The sequence below is a fragment of the Lycium barbarum genome, chromosome 10 (genome assembly GCF_019175385.1).
Source record: "Lycium barbarum isolate Lr01 chromosome 10, ASM1917538v2, whole genome shotgun sequence".
Lineage (NCBI taxonomy): Eukaryota > Viridiplantae > Streptophyta > Magnoliopsida > Solanales > Solanaceae > Lycium > Lycium barbarum.
The window spans coordinates 43326628-43348732 of NC_083346.1; the positions used below are offsets into that span (position 1 = coordinate 43326628).

General features: G+C 35.9%; 1 protein-coding gene across 1 annotated transcript; it reads right to left on the reverse strand.

Moving 5' to 3' along the window:
* Window positions 1–5351: 5351 nt before the first annotated feature.
* On the reverse strand, window positions 5352–14506 carry LOC132614804 (ethylene-responsive transcription factor RAP2-7-like). The gene is made up of 9 exons (XM_060329349.1): window positions 13636–14506; window positions 12622–12647; window positions 12490–12520; window positions 12307–12394; window positions 12066–12211; window positions 11620–11720; window positions 11409–11518; window positions 10977–11072; window positions 5352–5942 (listed from the first exon to the last, which is right to left on the reverse strand). Exons 1-9 carry the CDS (start codon window positions 14109–14111, stop codon window positions 5703–5705), a joined length of 1314 nt encoding a protein of 437 aa, XP_060185332.1. The 5' UTR covers window positions 14112–14506; the 3' UTR covers window positions 5352–5702.
* Window positions 14507–22105: the final 7599 nt, after the last annotated feature.

Here is a 22105-nt window from a genome sequence, read left to right on the forward strand (position 1 = left end):
GGTCTGTATAGAGGAGCTCCATTTCATCCGGAGCTACAGCTTTTGGTATTATTCTTTTGTGTACATACCTATAGGCAAGGCGGGGTCCTGTCCCACCTGTATGATGTGACATACTCTTCTTAGAGGCTCATAAACAGTTGTGTATGATTAGATGTCCTTAGCCTTGTCGGCTTATATTTTGTATATCATTTTGATAGCCTCGTCGACTTATGTACATTGATATGGGCATACTTGTTAATGATGTTATGAATGTATTGTCGCCCAATGAGATTAGTATGAATGATGGATATAAATTATGACTAAGCTATGTGGCTCACCTAGATGTAAAATGTGAATGTACGATAAGAGGCGCCCTGGTGGGTTAGCACCCTCCGGTTGGGTCGTGACATTTGGGAAGGCTAAGAGAGCAGATTCCCCATCGCAATTAATCCACTCTGATATCTGTGGTCCAATGAATGTAAGGGCAAGGTCTGGTCCTTTGTATGTTATTACATTTATTGATGATTTCAAGCGCTTCGGTTATGTCTATTTGATTTCTCACAAATCTGAAGCAGTTGAATGCTTTAGAAGATATATGAATGAAGTTGAGAATCAATTAGATAAAATTATAAAGACTTTAAGAACCGATAAAGGCCGTGAATATTTATCAAAATAGTTTGGAGAATTATGTAATGAAAAAGCCATTATGAGATAGTTAACTACTCCTTACACACCTCAACAGAATAGTGTCGCAGAAAGGAGGAATAGAACATTATTGGACATGACAAGATCCATGATGGCGTAGGCAAATTTACCTGCCCCCTTCTGGGGAGATGCATTGTTGACTGCGGCCTATATATTGAATAAAGTGCCTTCTAAGTCAGTTACTTCCACTCCCTATGAGCTACAAACTGGCAATAAACAAAACATGAATGATCTACGACCTTGGGGTTGTGCTGCATATGTAAAATATTGTTTTGGTAAGTTTGGAATATTGATTCTAAAGGGAAGAATTGTATCTTTATAAGATAATCTGAACAGTCCAAAGGGTATGTGTTCATTGCTGAATTAGAAGATGGAGGTCTAACTGAAATTGAATCACGAGATGTCACATTTCTAGAAAATGACTTTCCAAAAAAGGGAGAAATAAAGGAAGGAGAGTCTCTTTACAAAATGTTGAATTCAGATGATTAGACAATGTCTTCAGACATGTTTGATAGTCGAATAGATCAAGGATCGGTTCCTGATCCAAGTGGGAGTTTTGAATCCCAAAATCCTATTAAGGAATGTGAACTTCAATTGCGTAAGAGTACTAGAAAATGTAAACGTAAACGATAATACGAGATTGAGGATTATGTTTTCTTGGTATCTCCCACAGAATTAGATGAGCCTAATTCTATTACTGAGGCTTTGGCAAGCCGTGGAAAAGATGAAAGCAATGAAAGAAGAGCTGGAGTCCATGAGAACCAACAAAATTTGGGATCTGGTTGACCTTCCTTCTGGGTGTAGAGCTATTAGGAACAAATGGGTTCTCAAAGTTAAACACAAAGCGGACGGGTCAATAGAAAGATACAAGACACGATTGGTCGCAAAAGGTTTTACCCAACAAGCTGGAATAGATTATGAGGAAACCTTTTCACCAGTTGTGAAGTTTGCCTCAATTCGCTTACTTTTGGCTATTGTTGCACGTTTGGATCTAAAGTTACACCAAATGGACATAAAGACATCTTTTCTCAATAGAGAACTCAATGAGGAAATTTACATGGAACAACCTGTAGGTTTCATCATTAAAGACCAAGAAAAGAAAACCTGCAAATTAAAAAGATCTATTCATGGCCTGAAGCAGTCTTCAAGGAAGTGATATTTGAGATTTCACAAAGAGGTGATATCATATGATTTCACCATGATTGATGAAGACCATTGCATCTATGTGAAGAATTTCAATGGAATGTTTGTAATTATTTCCCTTTACGTGGATGATATTTTATTAGCGGGAAATAATTTGGAGTATCTCAAAACTATCTAGTCATGGCTTTCAAAGTCATTTGACATGAAATACATGGGTGAAGTAGACTATATATTGGGTGTTAAGATCCAAAGAGATTGTTCCAAGAAATTTTTGAGTCTATCTCAAGAAACTTATATAAAGAAAATTTTGGAACGCTTCCGAATGAATAGTTGCAAACCCATGGATACTCCTATAGCAAGAGGTGAGACTTTAAGCCTTAAAATGTGTCCAGATACTGAAAAATAAAAAGAAGACATGTCCCGTGTTCCATATTCTAGTGCTTTCGGGAGCTTGATGTATGCTATGATGTGTACTCGTCCGGACATTTGTTATGTTGTAGGTCTGGTTAGCATGTATCATTCCGATCCTGGAAGAGATCATTGGAAAGCTGTGAAGAGGATCTTTCGATATCTGAAAGGAACTGTTGATTATTCACTATGTTATAGTGAAAATGATTTACACTTAAAAGGGTATACAGATGCTGATTGGGGTGGTGACCGGAACGATAGAAAATCAACATCTAGTTATGCTTTCTTACTTAATAGTGGTGCTATTTCATGGAAAAGTAAGAAGCAAACTTGCACGGCTCTTTCAACTATGGAGGCTGAGTTCGTGGCTTGTGCATCTGCATCTGCATCTGCAATAAAAGAAGCTATTTGGTTAAAAAGATTCTTTGAGCATTTGGGCGTAGCAAGAATTCTCATGGATCAATGATTTTACATTGAGATAGTCAAGCGGCTATTGCATACATAAAGGATCCTAAGTATCACAGCAAAACCAAATACATTGACATCAAGTAAAACTTTGTAAGAGACACAATAGCAAGTGGAGAAGTAACTTTACAATACATACCTATGCGAAAAATGATAGTTGATCCTTTTACAAAGGCGATATCTAGAGACCTGTTTGAGAAACATGTTATGGCCCTAGGTTTGTGTAGGATATGATTATATTTCTGTATTGTAAAATGAATTGGTTGTTATAATATTTTCATCAACATTTGACTCTTGAATTTATGTTCATCTCTTATATGCATGTGATGATGCAATTTTATTGATACAGTGTGTCAAACAAGTTGCGAGATTGGCTCTCTAACATGAGCAATCGCCTCTTACGTCGAGAAACATGAAGAGATGAGTTCTACCATCATGCTATGACTTGTTTTGTAAGCCAGATATGAGTTTCTCTAAGAAGATGGATTTGAGGATCATTGAAAAGAGAAGCTCGGGTTAGATATTTGGAGATGTCTAGATCTGTACGGTATCAATTGAGTAAATGAATGAGGCACACACACACTACTAGAATGTGAGAACACCGTAGCACGTGTTTCATATCACGTGTGCTAAGCGACCAATGGGTTAATGGAAGAATAGATCCTTGCTTCTTCATTGTGTGAGACCCCGAAAAGTTACATTAACTTTTCAATGGAATACCCTTTGACCTTTGATTGTTTCTTGAGGTTTCAATCAGTGTTGCTACTTTAGCATGTTATTAATAGCCATGAATGATTTGTCAATGCAGTGCATGTCTAGGAAAACAGTTGATTTGGAACATATAGATTCTAGTAGAAAGGGATGACCATTAAACTTATTAATTTAACTTGTATTCATAGGCTGGCCATTACACTTACCGTAAGGGTGTCAAGTGTAATTGTGGATATAAAGTTAAACATGAATTCGAGTTCGCCTCTTACGAGACTGAGGGATCGGATAATTAGCTACTGAAATAGCGAATGATGTCTGGGGTATGGCGAGTAATAAGATTCTCATGTTAGTAGTGAATTCTTTACAAATGTGATTGGATTCCTATGTGGAGATCTTGTAAAACCTTAATAGGTATAGCTCTTGATGTTCGCAGGTCGCACGAACTATTTGTCTGTATGATAAAGTGTGTTATTAACATGGTACTGGTTTGAGTCTAGTCCACCATGTGCGAAGTGGGAGATGTTGGATATGGAACTTGGGTCACAGGTCGCCCATGTCGACCAACCCGACCCATTACCCATTTAGAAGAGTTAGAGATGACAGAAGTTACCAAAGGGATAAGGGAAGCTTTCACTTTACAGTTAATAAAATGTGGTTTACAGGTAAACCACAACTTTCTGACTTCTCCATAAGAAACTAACATTTCTTTCTTTCTTCTCTATGAGAAATTAGCACAAATATTCTCATTCTTCCTTGTGATCTCTAATACACACAAAAGATTAGTGTGACATTTAGTTCATGAATAGAACTATATTTCCAAGAGAGACGAAATCGACTTTGGGCAATTGTTTTGGTGGTAAGTTTAACTATTTCTGCTGCAATCGAAAGGTACATAATTCGTTGTTCTTGCCCCATTATTCTTTTCTAACAGAACTTGAGCACAAAATTGCAAACAGTCAATGAATTTCGCCTGAACTAACGTGAAAAACATTAATTAAGTTCTAATGTTGTTATACTTTTCTATCAAAGAGAGCTATGGTTTGGATCAATAAAAAATGAAAGCATGTATATTGTGCATTATGCATATTCTGTTTGAAATTTTCCTACGTGATATTTGTTTCCATGCAATAAAATGAAGTATGTTACGTAAGTGTATAGTTTGTTTAGTTATTGAATTTAATAGATTGTTTTTTTCCTAGAGGATTATAAAGGTTTTAACAAGAAGTTTCATGTAATTTAACAGTACTTCAAATAGCTAGTTTAATTTAATCTTCTTGACTTGTTCGAATATATTATTTCACCTCTTCGCTGATTTGATCGAGAATATGTAAGTCCGAGTTTACTTTAGCTTTATTTAGATTTAGGTGTGTTCGATATATGTTGACCATGTGTGCAGATACGCCCCTTGGTCGATTCTTATAAATAAAATGGATTTTTGAGCGGTTACGTTCCTAGGCTGGAAAATATCAGTCACATTTTTAATCGAATAAATTGGGCAAACGTAGTTAAGAGTTTAGGTAAGCATGATTTTATCCGAGATTAATTTAAGCCGAATATTAGTCAATAAAAGTGACCGTGCTAGAACCACGGGACTCGGGTAATGCCTAATACCTTCTCCCCGGTAAACAAAATTCCTTACCCGGACTATTGTTTTCGTAGACAAAAAATAAAGAGTCATTTTCTTTTGATTAGGGATTCAATAAAGTGACTTGGAACACCAAAACCCAATTCCAAGTGGTGACTCTGTAAATAAATAAAATAATTTCTTTTCAAAACGTCACTTTAATTGGAAAAACCCTTTTCAATAAAGTAAATATAAATTAATTTAATTTTTTGGGGAAAAAAAGGGGTGTGACAAATAGGAGTAGGAGCAAATATCCAATTTGCATGGTAAAGTTACAGTTTATATTAGAAGGAGACAAAAATAATGGAGTCGTTGGTTTACTGTTCAAGTCTCATATCCAAACTAAAATCTGATCAGATCAAGGCAAAATTCTAACAGCACAAGTCCTTTCAGAATTTTGTTTTTACAAACAGAATACCGTCTGGTTAAGAAACACTCTCTAGGAGAGAACGGTCAAGTTTAATGTAGCTATATTGTAGCAAGTCTTTTAAGTTTTATTATACCATCCTATACATCATCATGTGCTATACAATCTACACTTGTTGCTGCTATAGGTATGATGCACACAACGAAAACAGAATCTCACAGTTCAGTGACAGCCTTTATCTATCTGCCACTTGACTGATGATGTAATTCGACTTCTTTAGGTGGTCGTCGCAGTCCCTCTTTAACTGATGTTAAGGGTCACTGGAGGGTGTTGTTGGAAAGTTGAGTTTGTATGTAGTTGGTTGCTTGGCGGTAGGAGGGAATTTTGATACAGAGTGGTAGCGGTAGAGAATCCTGATGATGCTGCAGTAGAAGAAAACACTGGCACTGGAATGACCACACCCTGGCTATGTATTTTCCAAGCCCAATTTGGGAATCCTGGAGACGAACTTGCTGCTTCAGCCTTCGTCATTGCTCCTTCCTGTTAACAATAAGAAATATATCCATCATGTTTGGTTCAAATAAAAAAAGCAATTGTTATATGAAAGCATGATGAAACAAATATTCATTCGAAGTATCTCCAGCAGAAAAATTGCAATACTGAACCAGAAATAACATGTGGTTATCTCCATAAAAATCAAATCCATTTCAATCATCTATACGGCGTAACCCCTTAACAGAAAAAATATTCTTGATTCAGTTCTGAAGATGATTGTCATGGATTTGATTTTAATGGAGATAGCCATGTGATAGTTGGTACTTCCTCAAAAAAAAAGGGGGGGAGGATTACACAGTGCCCTCAAAGCTTCTGACCATAATAACATAAATATGACTATTAGCTATGTCTGGGCTAGAGCAGCTTTGAAATTTTATGCTGGTGGAATGGTAAATTTAAAGACGAAATGTTGTTGGGTGGTTGGGGGGGGGGGGGGGGGGGGGGGATGGTAAGATAATGTGTGCTGTGAGAGTTATGTATTGCTATTCTAGTCAATTCTTTATTGGTAATGCGAAGCCAAAGTTTCTTTGTGGGTTCTTTTTCTTACTTATCGTTTCTCCTATATGAAGTGCAAATGTCCCTCATAGGTGGTGGAAAGTCTTTCCTTCCTCCTTATATTGAATTGTGTGTTGTTGGGTTAGTAAATGGGCTAGAACAAGAGATGGCTAAGGTTGATCCAGCATAGGGAGGACAAGGTGCTAACCAAGCAAATCTTGCTGAGGGGAATGAAGTTATTGTTGTTGTGGTCGTTGAGGTGAATCTGGTGGCTAACAAGACTGATTGGGCGCTGGACACAGGTGCTTCAAGGCATCTCGGTGCTAATAAGGAGTTGTTCCATAACTTTGCAGAGTCCAATGATGGCGAGTGTGTCTACATGGTTATGGGTAAAGGAAAAATTCTACTTAACATCTGATGAAGTTATTGTTGTCGTGGTCGTTGAGGTGAATCTGGTGGCTAACAAGACTGATTGGGTGCTGGACACGGGTGCTACAAGGCATCTCTGTGCTAATAAGGAGTTGTTCCATAACTTTGAAGAGTCCACTGATGGCGAGTGTGAAGGAGTTGTTCCATAACTTTGAGGAGTCCACTGGCGAGTGTGAAGGAGTTGTTCCATAACTTTGAAAAGTCCACTGATGGCGAGTGTGTCTACATGGTTATGGGTAAAGGAAAAAATTTACTTAACATCTGGAAAAACAAAGCCTTGAACAATGTTTTAAAAGTACCCTCCCTTCGTAGAAACTTAGTTTATAGAGCACTTCTCAGCAAAGCAGGCCTTAAACTATAAAATAATTATTTCTCGTGGAGGAGACTTTGTTGGGAATGGATGTCTTAGTGGGGGTTTATCTGTACTGAACATTGTTCAAGAGATTATCAATGATGCAAATGTTTCCAGTTCTGCTTATATTGCTGAGTCTATTGATTTATGACATGGTGAATCTGGTGGCTAACAAGACTGATTGGGCGCTGGACACAGGTGCTTCAAGGCATCTCGGTGCTAATAAGGAGTTGTTCCATAACTTTGAAGAGTCCAATGATGGCGAGTGTGTCTACATGGTTATGGGTAAAGGAAAAATTCTACTTAACATCTGATGAAGTTATTGTTGTCGTGGTCGTTGAGGTGAATCTGGTGGCTAACAAGACTGATTGGGTGCTGGACACGGGTGCTACAAGGCATCTCTGTGCTAATAAGGAGTTGTTCCATAACTTTGAAGAGTCCACTGATGGCGAGTGTGAAGGAGTTGTTCCATAACTTTGAGGAGTCCACTGGCGAGTGTGAAGGAGTTGTTCCATAACTTTGAAAAGTCCACTGATGGCGAGTGTGTCTACATGGTTATGGGTAAAGGAAAAAATTTACTTAACATCTGGAAAAACAAAGCCTTGAACAATGTTTTAAAAGTACCCTCCCTTCGTAGAAACTTAGTTTATAGAGCACTTCTCAGCAAAGCAGGCCTTAAACTATAAAATAATTATTTCTCGTGGAGGAGACTTTGTTGGGAATGGATGTCTTAGTGGGGGTTTATCTGTACTGAACATTGTTCAAGAGATTATCAATGATGCAAATGTTTCCAGTTCTGCTTATATTGCTGAGTCTATTGATTTATGACATGGTGGCTTAGGTCATGTTAAAATTGCTTCTATTTAAAGACTTAGAAAAATGGAATTAATCCCTGCGATAAAAATTGATGAATTTTCTAAGTGCCCTGTATGTGTAGAAGCAAAAACTGCTAAGAAACCATTTAAACCTGTTGCTAGTAGAAAGACAGAATTGCTTGAACTAGTACATTTAGATGGAGAGTGTGTCTACATGGTTATGGGTAAAGGAAAAATTCTACTTAACATCTGGAAAAACAAAGCCTTGAACAATGTTTTGAAAGTACCCTCCCTTCGTAAAAACTTAGTATCTAGAGCACTTGCCTTAAACTATAAAATAATTATTTCTCGTGGAGGAGACTTTGTTGGGAATGGATGTCTTAGTGGGGGTTTATCTGTACTGAACATTGTTCAAGAGATTATCAATGATGCAAATGTTTCCAGTTCTGCTTATATTGCTGAGTCTATTGATTTATGACATGGTGGCTTAGGTCATGTTAAAATTGCTTCTATTTAAAGACTTAGAAAAATGGAATTAATCCCTGCGATAAAAATTGATGAATTTTCTAAGTGCCCTGTATGTGTAGAAGCAAAAACTGCTAAGAAACCATTTAAACCTGTTGCTAGTAGAAAGACAGAATTGCTTGAACTAGTACATTTAGATGGAGAGTGTGTCTACATGGTTATGGGTAAAGGAAAAATTCTACTTAACATCTGGAAAAACAAAGCCTTGAACAATGTTTTGAAAGTACCCTCCCTTCGTAAAAACTTAGTATCTAGAGCACTTGCCTTAAACTATAAAATAATTATTTCTCGTGGAGGAGACTTTGTTGGGAATGGATGTCTTAGTGGGGGTTTATCTGTACTGAACATTGTTCAAGAGATTATCAATGATGCAAATGTTTCCAGTTCTGCTTATATTGCTGAGTCTATTGATTTATGACATGGTGGCTTAGGTCATGTTAAAATTGCTTCTATTTAAAGACTTAGAAAAATGGAATTAATCCCTGCGATAAAAATTGATGAATTTTCTAAGTGCCCTGTATGTGTAGAAGCAAAAAATGCTAAGAAACCATTTAAACCTGTTGCTAGTAGAAAGACAGAATTGCTTGAACTAGTACATTTAGATGGAGAGTGTGTCTACATGGTTATGGGTAAAGGAAAAATTCTACTTAACATCTGGAAAAACAAAGCCTTGAACAATGTTTTGAAAGTACCCTCCCTTCGTAAAAACTTAGTATCTAGAGCACTTGCCTTAAACTATAAAATAATTATTTCTCGTGGAGGAGACTTTGTTGGGAAGGGGTGTCTTAGTGGGGGGTTTATTTGTACTGAACATTGTTCAAGAGATTATCAATGATGCAAATGTTTCCAGTTCTGCTTATATTGCTGAGTCTATTGATTTATGATATGGTGGCTTGGATCATGTTAAAATTGTTTCTATTTAAAGACTTAGAAAAATGGAATTAATCCCTGCGATAAAAGCTGATGAATTTTCTAAGTGCCCTATATGTGTAGAAGCAAAAAATGCTAAGAAACCATTTAAACCTGTTGCTAGTAGAAAGACAGAATTGCTTGAACTAGTACATTTAGACTTAGCTGATTTCAAGAATACTGTTAGTAAAGGCGGAAAGAAGTATTACATTACTTTTGTTGATGACTTTTCTGGAGGGTATATCTTCTTAAGTCTAAAGATAAGGCTAAAAGCATGCTTTTGAAATTCAAAGCAGATGTGGAAAATCAATTAGATAGGAAAATCAAGAGACTTAGATCTGATAGAGGCGGTGAATATAGTACTAATACTCTAGAGGCTTTTTGTGAGAAAAATGGTATTATACATGTGGTTAGTGCTCCCTATACTCCCCAACAAAATGGTGTAGTTGAACGCAAAAACCAAAACCCTTAAGGAAATGATGAATTCTATGTAGCTGAACGCAAAAACCGAACCCTTAAGGAAATGATGAATTCTATGCTTTTAAGTTCAAGTTTGTTTGAAAACATGTAGGGGGAAGCTATTTTGTCTGCATATTATATTCTTAATAAAGCCCCTCATAAAAAGTTAGACAAGACTCCAAATGAGTTGTGGAAAGGGTTTTCCCCTAGCTTGAAATTTCTGAAAGTGTGAGGGTGTTTGGCTAAGGTTGATCTGCCTGATTTCAAACGGGTGAATGTAGGATCTAAGACTTTTGACATTGTTTTTACTGGTTATTCTGAAAATAGTATTGCTTATAGATTTATGTCTTTGAATGACTATTCTAGTTATGAATCTAGAGATACAGAATTTTTTGAGCATGTTTTTCCTTTGAAAAATAATGTGCCTAGTGATGTGCAAAATAATGCTTCTACATCTATGTTTGTTAATTCTCATTTTGTGCCTTCTTCTAATGTTGTTGATAATGAGCATGAAATTAAACTTAGAAGAAGTAAAAGACGTAGAATTAAGATTAGTTTTGGTCCTGATTTTATTACTGCTTTCTTGACTGAGAATTGTGATATTGATATTTTAAATGATGAATTAGTGTCTATCTACTTAATGGAGAGAGACCCTAAAACTTATGATGAAGCAATGAGGCCAATAAATGCTTTGTTTTGGAAAGAGGCCATTAAAAGTGTACTCCATTAGCGGTAACAATGACACTTGTGAAATAATCAGACTTTTATTTACACTTCACTTGCTGGTATAGATAGCTACAAACGCTTGTTAGTAAAAATTGAGAACAAGTGCCATTGTTACCGCTAGTCGAGTACATTTCTATTATTATACAAGTGGTAAGTTAACAACACTGCTTCTCCATTCTTTCAAAGTTTTAATTTAGCAGACGGCAAAAGACAATCAGCATTGCCTGGTCTGTTATTTCATGTAAATGGTTAAACTTGACATTATAACATAGAATTCACGTATATGTCCGAGTACAACACGATACTTACCGTACTGTGGGGAGAAAAATCAGGATACATGCCAGTCAATATGGAAAGCTTAGACGCTGTTGGTGGACCTTGTGGAACAGTAGAGGAGCTTTCAATCTGTAAGTTGACAAAAGAAGAGTTAATCAAAAAATTAAAAAGAAAAATGAAGAAGATTTGACAAAAAAGAAAAAGTCATGCTATAGAGTGAACATAGAACTAATTAAAACATGTGAAGTAGACTGGTTGATGTATATTCAAAAGTATTTTGCGGAGTGCCAAAAGGCTCAAGCCACGGAGAATGTTCTAAGGAGAAAATAGATAAGCTATAAAGTCCTTGAAAGTCTCTAATCCAAATACGAGAGAGAGAGAGAGAGAGAGAGAGAGAACACAATATGCGATACTGGAGGTCACACTGAAACTGCAAGTTGTTTAAGTATTTGCATCAGAAAATACCTCGAATCGTTTTCCAAAATTGAAGTGCACATTTCTACCAATTTCATCGCGCATTAGCCCCTCCAAAGGTGGAGAAATCCAGAGGTTCAGATCAAGATTCTCACCACTACCTACATCCATGTTCAGATAACTTATTATATTCTGCAGGTTTCCACAATGTCACCAGTTGCAAGAAAGATGTACAAGAGATAAGGTTAGATGGATATATCACCATCTTTATTATCCTCCTTTATTTCCCGTTCATACGTGCTAGGCTCAAAGTTGGTAACTGCTTCCCTTCCATTACATTTGATGGAAGCTTTGTCATAAGCCCTGCACCACAAGTGAGAAAGTGAGATTACTAAAGGGGAGACATTCAGTCTCAAAAGGGTATGTATTCATGATCACAAGGACCTTGCAGCTTCGACTTCGCTGTCGAATAACCCAAGATATACATACCAGCAACCAAGCACTGTAATCTATTAGGAGCAATATACAAACTAGAGACCTATCACCTTTCCAATATAATTAACTACCGCCATGAGTTTGTGATCTAGACAAGAAATTTGAAACAAAAAGCAACTTAACCACCGGATATAAAGCTTCACTACAAACAAATTATAAAAGCATAATACATACAACGATATTATGAAACCGCTAGTTTTGGGATATCCTTACGTTTTCCCAAGGAATTGACCCATCCGAGCCTCCCAGCGACCACATTTGTGCAAGGTTACACCTCTGTATTTTGAACTTCCCCTAGAGAATCCAGTACTTTGTCGACGGAGGATATGAACAAATTCTTCTTTTGACAAGTTCTTCATCTACAGATCAATTTATTAGAGGCCAATATTCAAAATTAAGTACTATTTCTAATGATATCCACAATTATTAGTAGCATTCCACCGCGTTATTCTACCTGCTTCATATCTTCTTCATAATCAGTTATATTGAAATTGATGTCAGCATCAACTCCCCGAAACTTAATTGCAGCTCGATCATACGCCCTAAATTATTCAAAAGAAAACATTTAGATCTAGTTCAAAAAGATGAAACATAACAAAATTGATTGCTAGCTGCAGGTCGGAGAATAAAATCTTACATAGCTGCAACGTGAGCTGTATCAAATCCTCCTGAAAAATGAACAAACGATGAATGGTTTAATCCTTTATACAAACTAGTAACAAAATGCAAAACTGTCTTCAATTGACTTTAAGCATCAATAGATGCTTACCCAAATACACTTGTTTCCCACAATCCCTGCACATAGAATATAAAACACAATGAATAATTATGTAAAGAGATAACGAGAATACCACAAAGAACATATACGCTTCATCTTAGCATAAAATTAAGCATTTCAATAGATTTTTAGAAAAACAAATAAATACTGAGGTACATCAGATCAAGTTGGACTTTGTGCTTCACTTTTTGTACCTTACTATATCAAGATGGTTGGAAGCTATGGTCTATTTTTATGCTACTTTACAAATTTTGACTAATCCCGTGCATAAATTACATGCACACTCACATGGATGAGCAGAAAACAAGGACTCGCAGGCATCACTATTGCATAGGCCTGTAGTTAGATATGTATGTGCCAGCACCGAAAATACTTAAGGGCCCGTTTGGCCATCGATAGTTTTTTTTTTTTTTTAAGAATATTATTCCGGAAAACTGTTTGGACATAGAATTGTCACAATTTTCTAGAATTTAAAGTTTTCCGAAATTAGAAAAACTCTAAAAACTGTTTTCACTTTTTTTACTCCAAAATCCAAAAATAGCTCCAATTTGTATTATGTCCAAATATCATTTTCAACCTTAAAACAAATTCAGTATTACTCCTATCTCAATTTATGTAACACACTCTTGTTTTTAGTCTGTCCCAAAAAAGAAAAGCAATTTAAACTTTAAAATTCTCATTTTAACCTCAATGAAATGATTTATATCTACATAAATGTATAAGGTTTATTTGAGGCCACAAATTTAAAATATCTTCCTCTTCTCCTTAAACTTTGTGTCAAGTCAACAATATCACATAAGTTGAGAGACAATACTTTTTTCCAAATTTACAATTCTTATGTCCAAACGTCCACTTACATTGACCAACGCTACAACTATATGAGATGGGTTTTATCACTTAATTATAATTAATCAATTATGTACTTTTATCTTAATCTATCAACTAATTAATATGTTTAGTGAATACTTCCAAGTTCCAAGGTGAATATGTAGATTGTAGACGTACCAGATGTGGGATTCCCATCTTCCAGTTCGCCGATAAAATGTGACACCACGATACTGTGAGCTACGTGACCTGGGCCCACGTCTGCTTTTCTTCACTGGCTGATTCACCGGCGGTTTGTAAATTCCCATTTCTGCCCCTCCACCGGACTCCGGCACAGACAAGTTCAGCCATTGACCCTGATGAATATTCCTCGGTCCCTGCGATTCCCGAAAGAGCTGCCTCGTCAGCATATTGTTATCACCACTACTCTCATCTACTTCAATCTCCATGTCAGCACGATCGCTCTTCAGTATGGAGAAATTAAGTGTTGAAAGAGAATGGTGATGATGGGATGAGCTGTTTGAGTCTTCGATGGAGGAGGAAGCTGTGTTGGATGTACCAGAATCATCTTTCAAGAAAAGGGTGTTGTTGTTGTGGGGGTCACTTTCATGGCAATTTGAGTTCACTGAAACTGCTGATACATTCAGATCCAACATCTCTTCTTCCCTTACAAATACACACCCTTTACTTTTCTCTATCAAAATATCCTCAACACAGAGACAGACAGACAAACAGATATTTTTTTTCTTAAAGGAAGTCCAGTTGCATGATGATGAGGGAGAAAGAAAGTTTTTATATGTAGAAAAAAATACACGAATTTCTAGAGCAAGAAAGCTGACTGGATGGGTCTTTCTGCATGTATATATTTTTTAAAGACAGAGAGTTGTGTTTCGTGTAATTAAAACTGTCCAGATGAGGATTTTACATTTCTTGAAGAGACTGAGAGAAAGGAAGAGATCATTACTAATAATGGTGGTGGTTAAAGTAATGATTGTCAAAAGAGGTTTTCTATTGGAGGAAGAGGAAGATGGAAAGATGCAATGACAGAGGGAGTGAGAGAGAATCATAAGTTGATAAAGGACGAGACAGGGGGGTGGGGTAGGACAGGGGGGGGGGTGTTGTGCAGCTTGTGTGTGTGTTAGGTGATGAAGGACAAGTGGATTGGATAGAATGAAGACGAAGGAAAATACAAATGGAAAAGAAAAAGAAAAAAGTTACGCTATGTGCAAATATTTAAACTCTATTTACAAAATGTAGCTATAATATTAAAAAATTATGAATCGTAGCTACTGTATTTATAAAACGTAGCTATCAACGCTGATACAGTATGTTTTGATACAACTTTTTCGTGCGATTTTCAGTTGATACAGCTCGTTTGCTGATACAATTAATTGTAGCTACGTTCTTTATAAAATTTTCGAAAAGTATTTTTAAAAAATTTCAAAAGAAAATTGAGAGAAACGTATAGTGGACGGTGTGCGGTAAGTAAACTTAAACCAAAGGTATAAAATGCAATCACTTTTTCAGGTAAGTGGTGACCAAATTATACGAAGGAACCCACAATTTTCCTAGTATTTTTCTATTATAGGAAAGTCCAACATATTATTTATTGTTATCTCCCTAAGAACCTAACCTACCTATTTTCACCATTTGATGAGAAAAGAGAAGCAAAGGAATTGGAAAATAATACTCCCTCCCATTTAGTTTACGCGGCGATGTTTAAATGAGGATTAGAATATCACTTATGTTTCTTTTAGGACTAGAATATTACTTAACTATTACTATTCCTCAACAAATACTAGACACATAAAATTCTTCTTTTCTCCTAATTGGCATGCCATATCACATTTAAAAAAAAAATGATTTAAAGCACCAGGCCCTGATTATTTGAATCCTACGTTCTTTCGACATTTCTGGCATATAGTTGGAAAGGAAGTCTCAAAAGTGGTTCTCCGTTGTGTGAATGATAATTTGCCAGCGTCATGAGGTAATTTGACAAATATTATTTTAATACCAAAGAAGAAAAATCCTAAGTTAGTCTCTAATTTGCGACCTATCTCGTTCTGTAATGTTATTCATTGCATAACAAGTAAGGTATTAGCAAATCGTATGAAGCATTGCAGGCAGGCCATAATCTCAGTAGCTCAAAGTGCTTTTATCCAAGTGATATATCACAGAGAATGCTATGATAGACTTTGATATTATGCATTATTATTTTTTTCTCACTTGTTCTTATTTCGAAATTATGCATTATTAAAGTGGAAGACTCAAGAGAAAGTTGGTTTAGCCGCTTTAAAGACCGATATGAGCAAAACGTATGACAGGGTAGAGTGGGATTTCCTTAGAAATATAATGCTTAAGTTGGGATTTGATGGTGACTGGGTGCGAAAAGTCCTTCACATGGTTACTACGTTGTATTACCAAATTAATTATGGTGGTAATTAATTTGGAAATATTGTTCCACCCAAAGGAGTGCAGCAGTGCTATCCAATGTCCCCGTATCTGTTCTTGTTAGTTGCTGAATCTCTCAGCCTTGCTACAATTTCATGCACGTCAGGGTCATCTCCATGGGACAAAGATCACACCTAAAACTCCAATTGTATCTCATTTATTTTTAGTGGGGAGATATTAGAGGAGCTTAGGTGTCCTTTGTTCATGAAGTAACTTTTGTTAGCATATTTTATTAAGTGCAAGGTGCCTAACTTTCCTTGAAATATGTATTGTTATCAGAACAATGAATATGTATCCACCACCAAACCTATATTATTTAATTCATGTCCATCTTATCTTTTTTTGATAAGATATCGATATATATATATATATATATCTTAGCTACCTTCTGTAATAAACAAGAATGATCCAGGAATTTCTTTTCTCTTTCTCCTTTGGGAAGCAGCAATGAAGTGCAACAAATATTTGGGATCCCACGTTTTACGTTAATTACATATATTGGTTTCATAAGAGGAATGAGAAATAGCAATGTTGTTCCAGTGGATCAGCTTAGTTTTTTTTTGTAAATTCAAGCACGGAGGTTGGTTTTATTTTGTCGTGTTAATGAATTCGGACTTTCTTCGAAGAAAAGTAAGGTGGAAGAAGATCATTTCTTGGCATATAAGGTTTATCATATTAATTGTGGAAGTTCTTGGCTGGACTAAGCTCTTGAACGACGTAAGGTATGTAAAGCGCAACCCTTTTTTCTTTTGGCATGTCTTAGTTTTCAATAGGCTATATCACGAGCCTCGAGGAAATTCCAAATTCGAAATCCGAGCACATTATGATCCATATATATTTCTTGGCACTCTTATGTATGATGTGATGAAATATGAACCATTATGTCTTCAAAGTAATTGAATTTCATGTCCTATACCTATACTGTGCCATGTTCTTCATTTCAGCAGGTTTTACATACTAGTACTATTCACCATGTACTAACGTCCCTTTTGCCCGGGGCCTGCACTTCACGGTGCAGATACCGATTTTCAGGAGCATACATCTGCACAGTAGGATCACTTTAGTTATCAGCTTATTGGTGAGCCCCACTCCTCTCGGGGTTCAACATAGAGTCTGGATTAGTATTCAGTTTATGGTAGTCCAGAGTCATGTCCTGATAGTTAGTATTCAGACATGTTTTAGAGGTTTCATAGACAGATGTTAGTTCACAGAGTCAGTTGTGCTTTCATGTTTGCAGACTATTACGTTTTCATGATATTTCATGCTATGAGCAAATTTCAAGACTTTATTCCGCAAATTACATTTTCTTGATTCATTAAAATTGCATCATATAGATTATGTTGTTTTGATGCCCATGTTGACAAGCAAGCCATGAGGTTCGCTCGGACACATGCAAGCAAGGCCCGAGTGTCGTGTTACTCTCAGGCCATGGTTCGGGGCGTGACACATAGTCTCAGAAGCTCAAAGTGCTTTTATTCCCAAGCGATATATCACAGAGAATGCTATGATCGACTTTGAAATTATGCATTATTTTTTTCTCACTTGTTCTTATTCCGAAATTATGCATTATTAAAGCGGAAGACTCAAGAGAAAGTTGGCTGTGCCACTTTAAAGACCGATATGACCAAAACGTAAGACAGGGTAGAGTGGGATTTCCTTAGAAATATAGTGCTTAAGTTGAGATTTGATGGTGACTGGGTGCGGGGTAGAGTGGGATTTCCTTAGAAATATAATGCTTAAGTTGGAATTTGATGGTGACTAGGTGCGAAAAGTCCTTCACATGGTTACTATGTTGTATTACCAAATTAATTATGGTGGTAATCAGTTTGGAAATATTGTTCAAACCAGAGGAGTGTGGCATTGCGATCCAATGTCCCCGTATTTGTTCTTGTTAGTTGCTGAATCTCTCAGCCTTGCTACAATTTCATGCGCCTCAGGGTCATCTACATGGGACAAAGATCACACCTAAAACTCCAATTGTATCTCATTTATTTGTCGCTTATAATGTATTGTACTCTGATTTACGATCTATCTCGTTATGTAATGTTATTCATTGCATAACAAGTAAGGTATTAGCAAATCGTATGAAGCATTGCAGGCAGGGAAGCATTGCAGGTAAGCCATAATCTCAGAAGCTCATAGTGCTTTTATTCCCAAACGATATATCACAGAGAATGCTATGATCGACTCTGAAATTATGCATTATTTTTTTTTCTCACCTGTTCTTATTCTGAAATTATGCATTATTAAAGCAGAAGACTCAGGAGCAAGTTGGCTTAGACCGATATGAGCAAAACGTATGACAGGGTAGAGTGGAATTTCCTTAGAAATATAATGCTCAAGTTGAGATTTGATGGTGATTGGGTGAGAGGTAGAGTGGGATTTCGTTAGAAAATATAATGCTTAAGTTGGGATTTGATGGTGACTGGGTGCGAAAAGTCCTTCACATGGTTACTATGTTGTATTACCAAATTAATTATGGTGGTAATCAGTTTGGAAATATTGTTCCACCCAGAGGAGTGCGGCAATGCGATCCAATGTCCCTGTATATGTTCTTGTTAGTTGTTGAATCTCTCAGCCTTGCTACAATTTCATGCAAATCATGTTACATCTCGGAAATTTCTGGATTTGTTGCCTTGAAAGTAAACCAATGCGAGCTTAAGGTGAACATGAAGTTCTTATGAGATTAAGGAGAGTATTAGATAGCTTAAAGTGCTTACCATAAGCTTTTGAATTTGTATGAACATGTGAAATTTACTTTATTGAAGGAAGTGAAATGTAAGTCGTGTTCGAAAGGGTTTTCGCTATCTTTGAGCTAATAATTATTTTGTGATGTCTTAAGGGGCTGCTATAGGGCCTATTGTATGGTTAATGAAGTATTATGTAAGTGCCAAGAAGGTTCCACGAGGATTGGAAGTCAAACGAATCAACGCGAGAAAGTTTCGCATAACTGGGAGTTATACGACCACTTATACGGTCCGTATAACTTTATACGGTCCGTATAAGGAGGGTCCGTATAACATGACCTTCAAATAAAGGGTCATTTTCTTGGAGGTGTTATACGACCACTTATACGGTCCGTATGACTTGACCTATTTCAGAAAGGGACTTTCCCATGGTGGTGTTATACGGTCCACTTAGACAGACTATATAATATTATACGGACCGTATAAGTGGTCCGTATAAGTCCATCGGGCTGAATTTTTATGTTTTGTGTAAATAGATGGCCTTTGTTCATTTATTTCATTTTTTCATCTTCCACAAGTCTTGAGAGCTCAAAACCTTTCTCCAAGCCTATGCCATCCCAATCCAAGAGAAAACAAAGATCAAGAGGCAAGAATCAAGATACCCATGTGTTAGAAGTCTTACTAGGGTTAGTAGGCTACAAGGAATTCTTAGGTATTGAGGCTAGGGTTTTCACATAAGTTGATAGCTGCTCCAAAGCTTATTCCCATGAGATAAAAAGTTAGTTTTCATGATTATTTCATGTCATCATAGATGCTTGGTTGTTGAAGAACTTGGGTAGAAGAAGAAAGTAGAAAATGAGGGTTAAATGTAACTTTTATGATGTTTTTGAGTAGTAAGCTAACTTGAGTCATGATCTTTAGTATAATATGGATATAATCTTGTTATGGAAGGTAGTAATAGTGATGAGGAAGCATTGTATGGAAATGTGCTAAGGTTGAGTGTGAAGTTATGAGTATAAGTTGAAAACAAGGATGAATTTTGAAGGCTTAGTGGAACGTGATCATTTGATTATGATATTGTGGGTGTTATTATGGATGTTTAGGAGTTGTTTTGTAAAATGATGGAAGTTGACGAAATAGGGGAAATGGCGCCCAATTTTTATTAGATCGTGAATTATTCTAGTTTGAATTTAAGAGTATCATTAAGGCTTAACCATTGTATGAATCCTTCTAATGTAGATTGTTCAAGCTTCGACGGTGAACGTTAAGTAGTTAAGAAGACAAAGAAGTATGTAAGGCTAACCCTTCTTTCATTAAGGCATGGTTCCTTTGTTATATATATCTTTTCATGAGTTCCATAATGTCTTCCAAATGACTCTATATCTAAGATTACCAAAGCTCACGATTCTCGATACTTTCACGATTCTAGTATCTCCTTTATATGATAGTAGATTCTCTAAGGATAGATGTAACGAAAACGATGATGGCAATGATGTTGATGATACTTATGGAATTTTATGTATACGTGTCTAAGTATGTATGACTATTATGGAACACTGAGCTTATAAGGCCGGGTATGATACCTATCGCGCACGTACCTCTGCAGTTGGGTACGGATAACACTGAACCTTGGTAGGGCCAGGTATGTATAATCACCGAGCCTTGTCATGGCCGGGTATGTGATTCACCAAACCTTTGTGGTCGGGTACTGTTATATCCTGTATTTTCGTACATCGGAAAGCGTGCGAGTTAAATGATATTAGTAACGGACACGAGGTTATCCCCCAAGCTTATAGGTGGTTAAAGTGACGGTACGCATGTACCGTAAGGATTTGAGGTTAAACAAATCGAAGAAAATAAGTTTCGTCGAGGTTTGAAAATTTATTTGAATAAAATACGATCCAAGCCATAATATCCTGAATTTTGGATCAGGAAATTTAACCGTCCAACATGAGCACATTTACCCAAACCTGGAGAATTTAGTCATATTGAAGCAGGAAAATTAAGAATTCAGTATATACAAGAAGTGGAGTGCGGAAATAAATTAGGACTTAACAAATGTAACGACGGTGATTGAGAATAATACTCGGTGCATGTACAAAGAGGCTATGGACTAAAATTCTACCACATAATTATGATAATGAGTATATAAATTATGTTAAAAGTGGTTGATATTTAAGTAAATTGGGGACAAGATATTAACATCTAATCATGTTGGGAAACAAAGTGGACAAGTGAAGGTCTATGTGGCATCCTATTACATATAGACACAAATTATTATTTTTACTTAGACCTAGGACACGTTTTGAGAATTATATGTATAGTAAGCATGAAGTGGGCCTTATGTGTAATCCTATTACACTATATTATTATGGAGTGGGTCGTATCTTCAATTGTGGCATGCACAAAGTGCTATTGTGGCAGCCTAGGCGTGAATACTATAAAATTTTGGCCAACAAGTGGCACGTGTAAAGGGTAAAAGATCAGTTAAATTTTTAAGCTCATTTGCCTTTGGTATTTTTTTAAGTAAACTCATTTTAATAAATATTTGAAAAGTATGATTTTCTATAGCTATTACTGTTACTACTTCTCGAATACGTTTTAGATTATATGTGCTGAGTGAGGACATTTATAAATGAGATTTTATTTGTTATGAGAATATAAATTATTTTCTCTTATAGAAAGTTATTTTTTTCCATTATGAGAATTGATAGTACAAAATTTGTACTCTTGATATTAGGTTGAGAAAAGATTATAATTTGACAAACATAATTTCTAGATGTATTAGTTTTTGTGAAATACCTGTATGTCTTAAGTTGATATGATATTTCAATAACAAAAGTTTTGAAAGTTTATGTATTTCAAAGAAATATTAAAATATTAGTGTATGAGATTACATCTTATGATTTTACTTTTATATTAAAATAATTGGTGGGGTGGCATATCATCCACGTTACCACATGGATTTTGGACATGTATTAGACATCATCACTACTTATTCATTCTTTATAATTAAGAAATTTGGCCAGCAATAATCTTTTTCTGATAAGTTTCCATCTGACTCCATAACATTCCGTATTTTTATACATTTAATTATTCGTAAATAAGTTTAAGGACAAGATTAATTTTGAGATATGAGACAAGAATTTTTAATCCCGATTTTATTAGTACTCAGTTTACTAATTAATTGCAATTAGTGTGGAAACAATAGCGAAGTGGGAAATTAATTAACCATGATCATATTATTTAGTGGGGAGATATTAGAGGAGCTTAGGTGTCCTTTGTTCATGAAGTAACTTTTGTTAGCATATTTTATTAAGTGCAAGGTGCCTAACTTTCCTTGAAATATGTATTGTTATCAGAACAATGAATATGTATCCACCACCAAACCTATATTATTTAATTCATGTCCATCTTATCTTTTTTTGATAAGATATCGATATATATATATATATATATCTTAGCTACCTTCTGTAATAAACAAGAATGATCCAGGAATTTCATTTCTCTTT

Coding starts and splice junctions, on each gene's coding strand:
- LOC132614804 (XM_060329349.1), bottom strand. CDS start 14,111: ATGTTGGATCTGAATGTATCAGCAGTTTCAGTGAACTCAAATTGCCAT. Junction 11,721..12,065: donor GGTCAATTCCTTGGGAAAAC/GTAAGGATATCC, acceptor CTTGTGGTGCAG/GGCTTATGACAAAGCTTCCA. Junction 11,519..11,619: donor AAAGGAGGATAATAAAGATG/GTGATATATCCA, acceptor ACATGGATGTAG/GTAGTGGTGAGAATCTTGAT.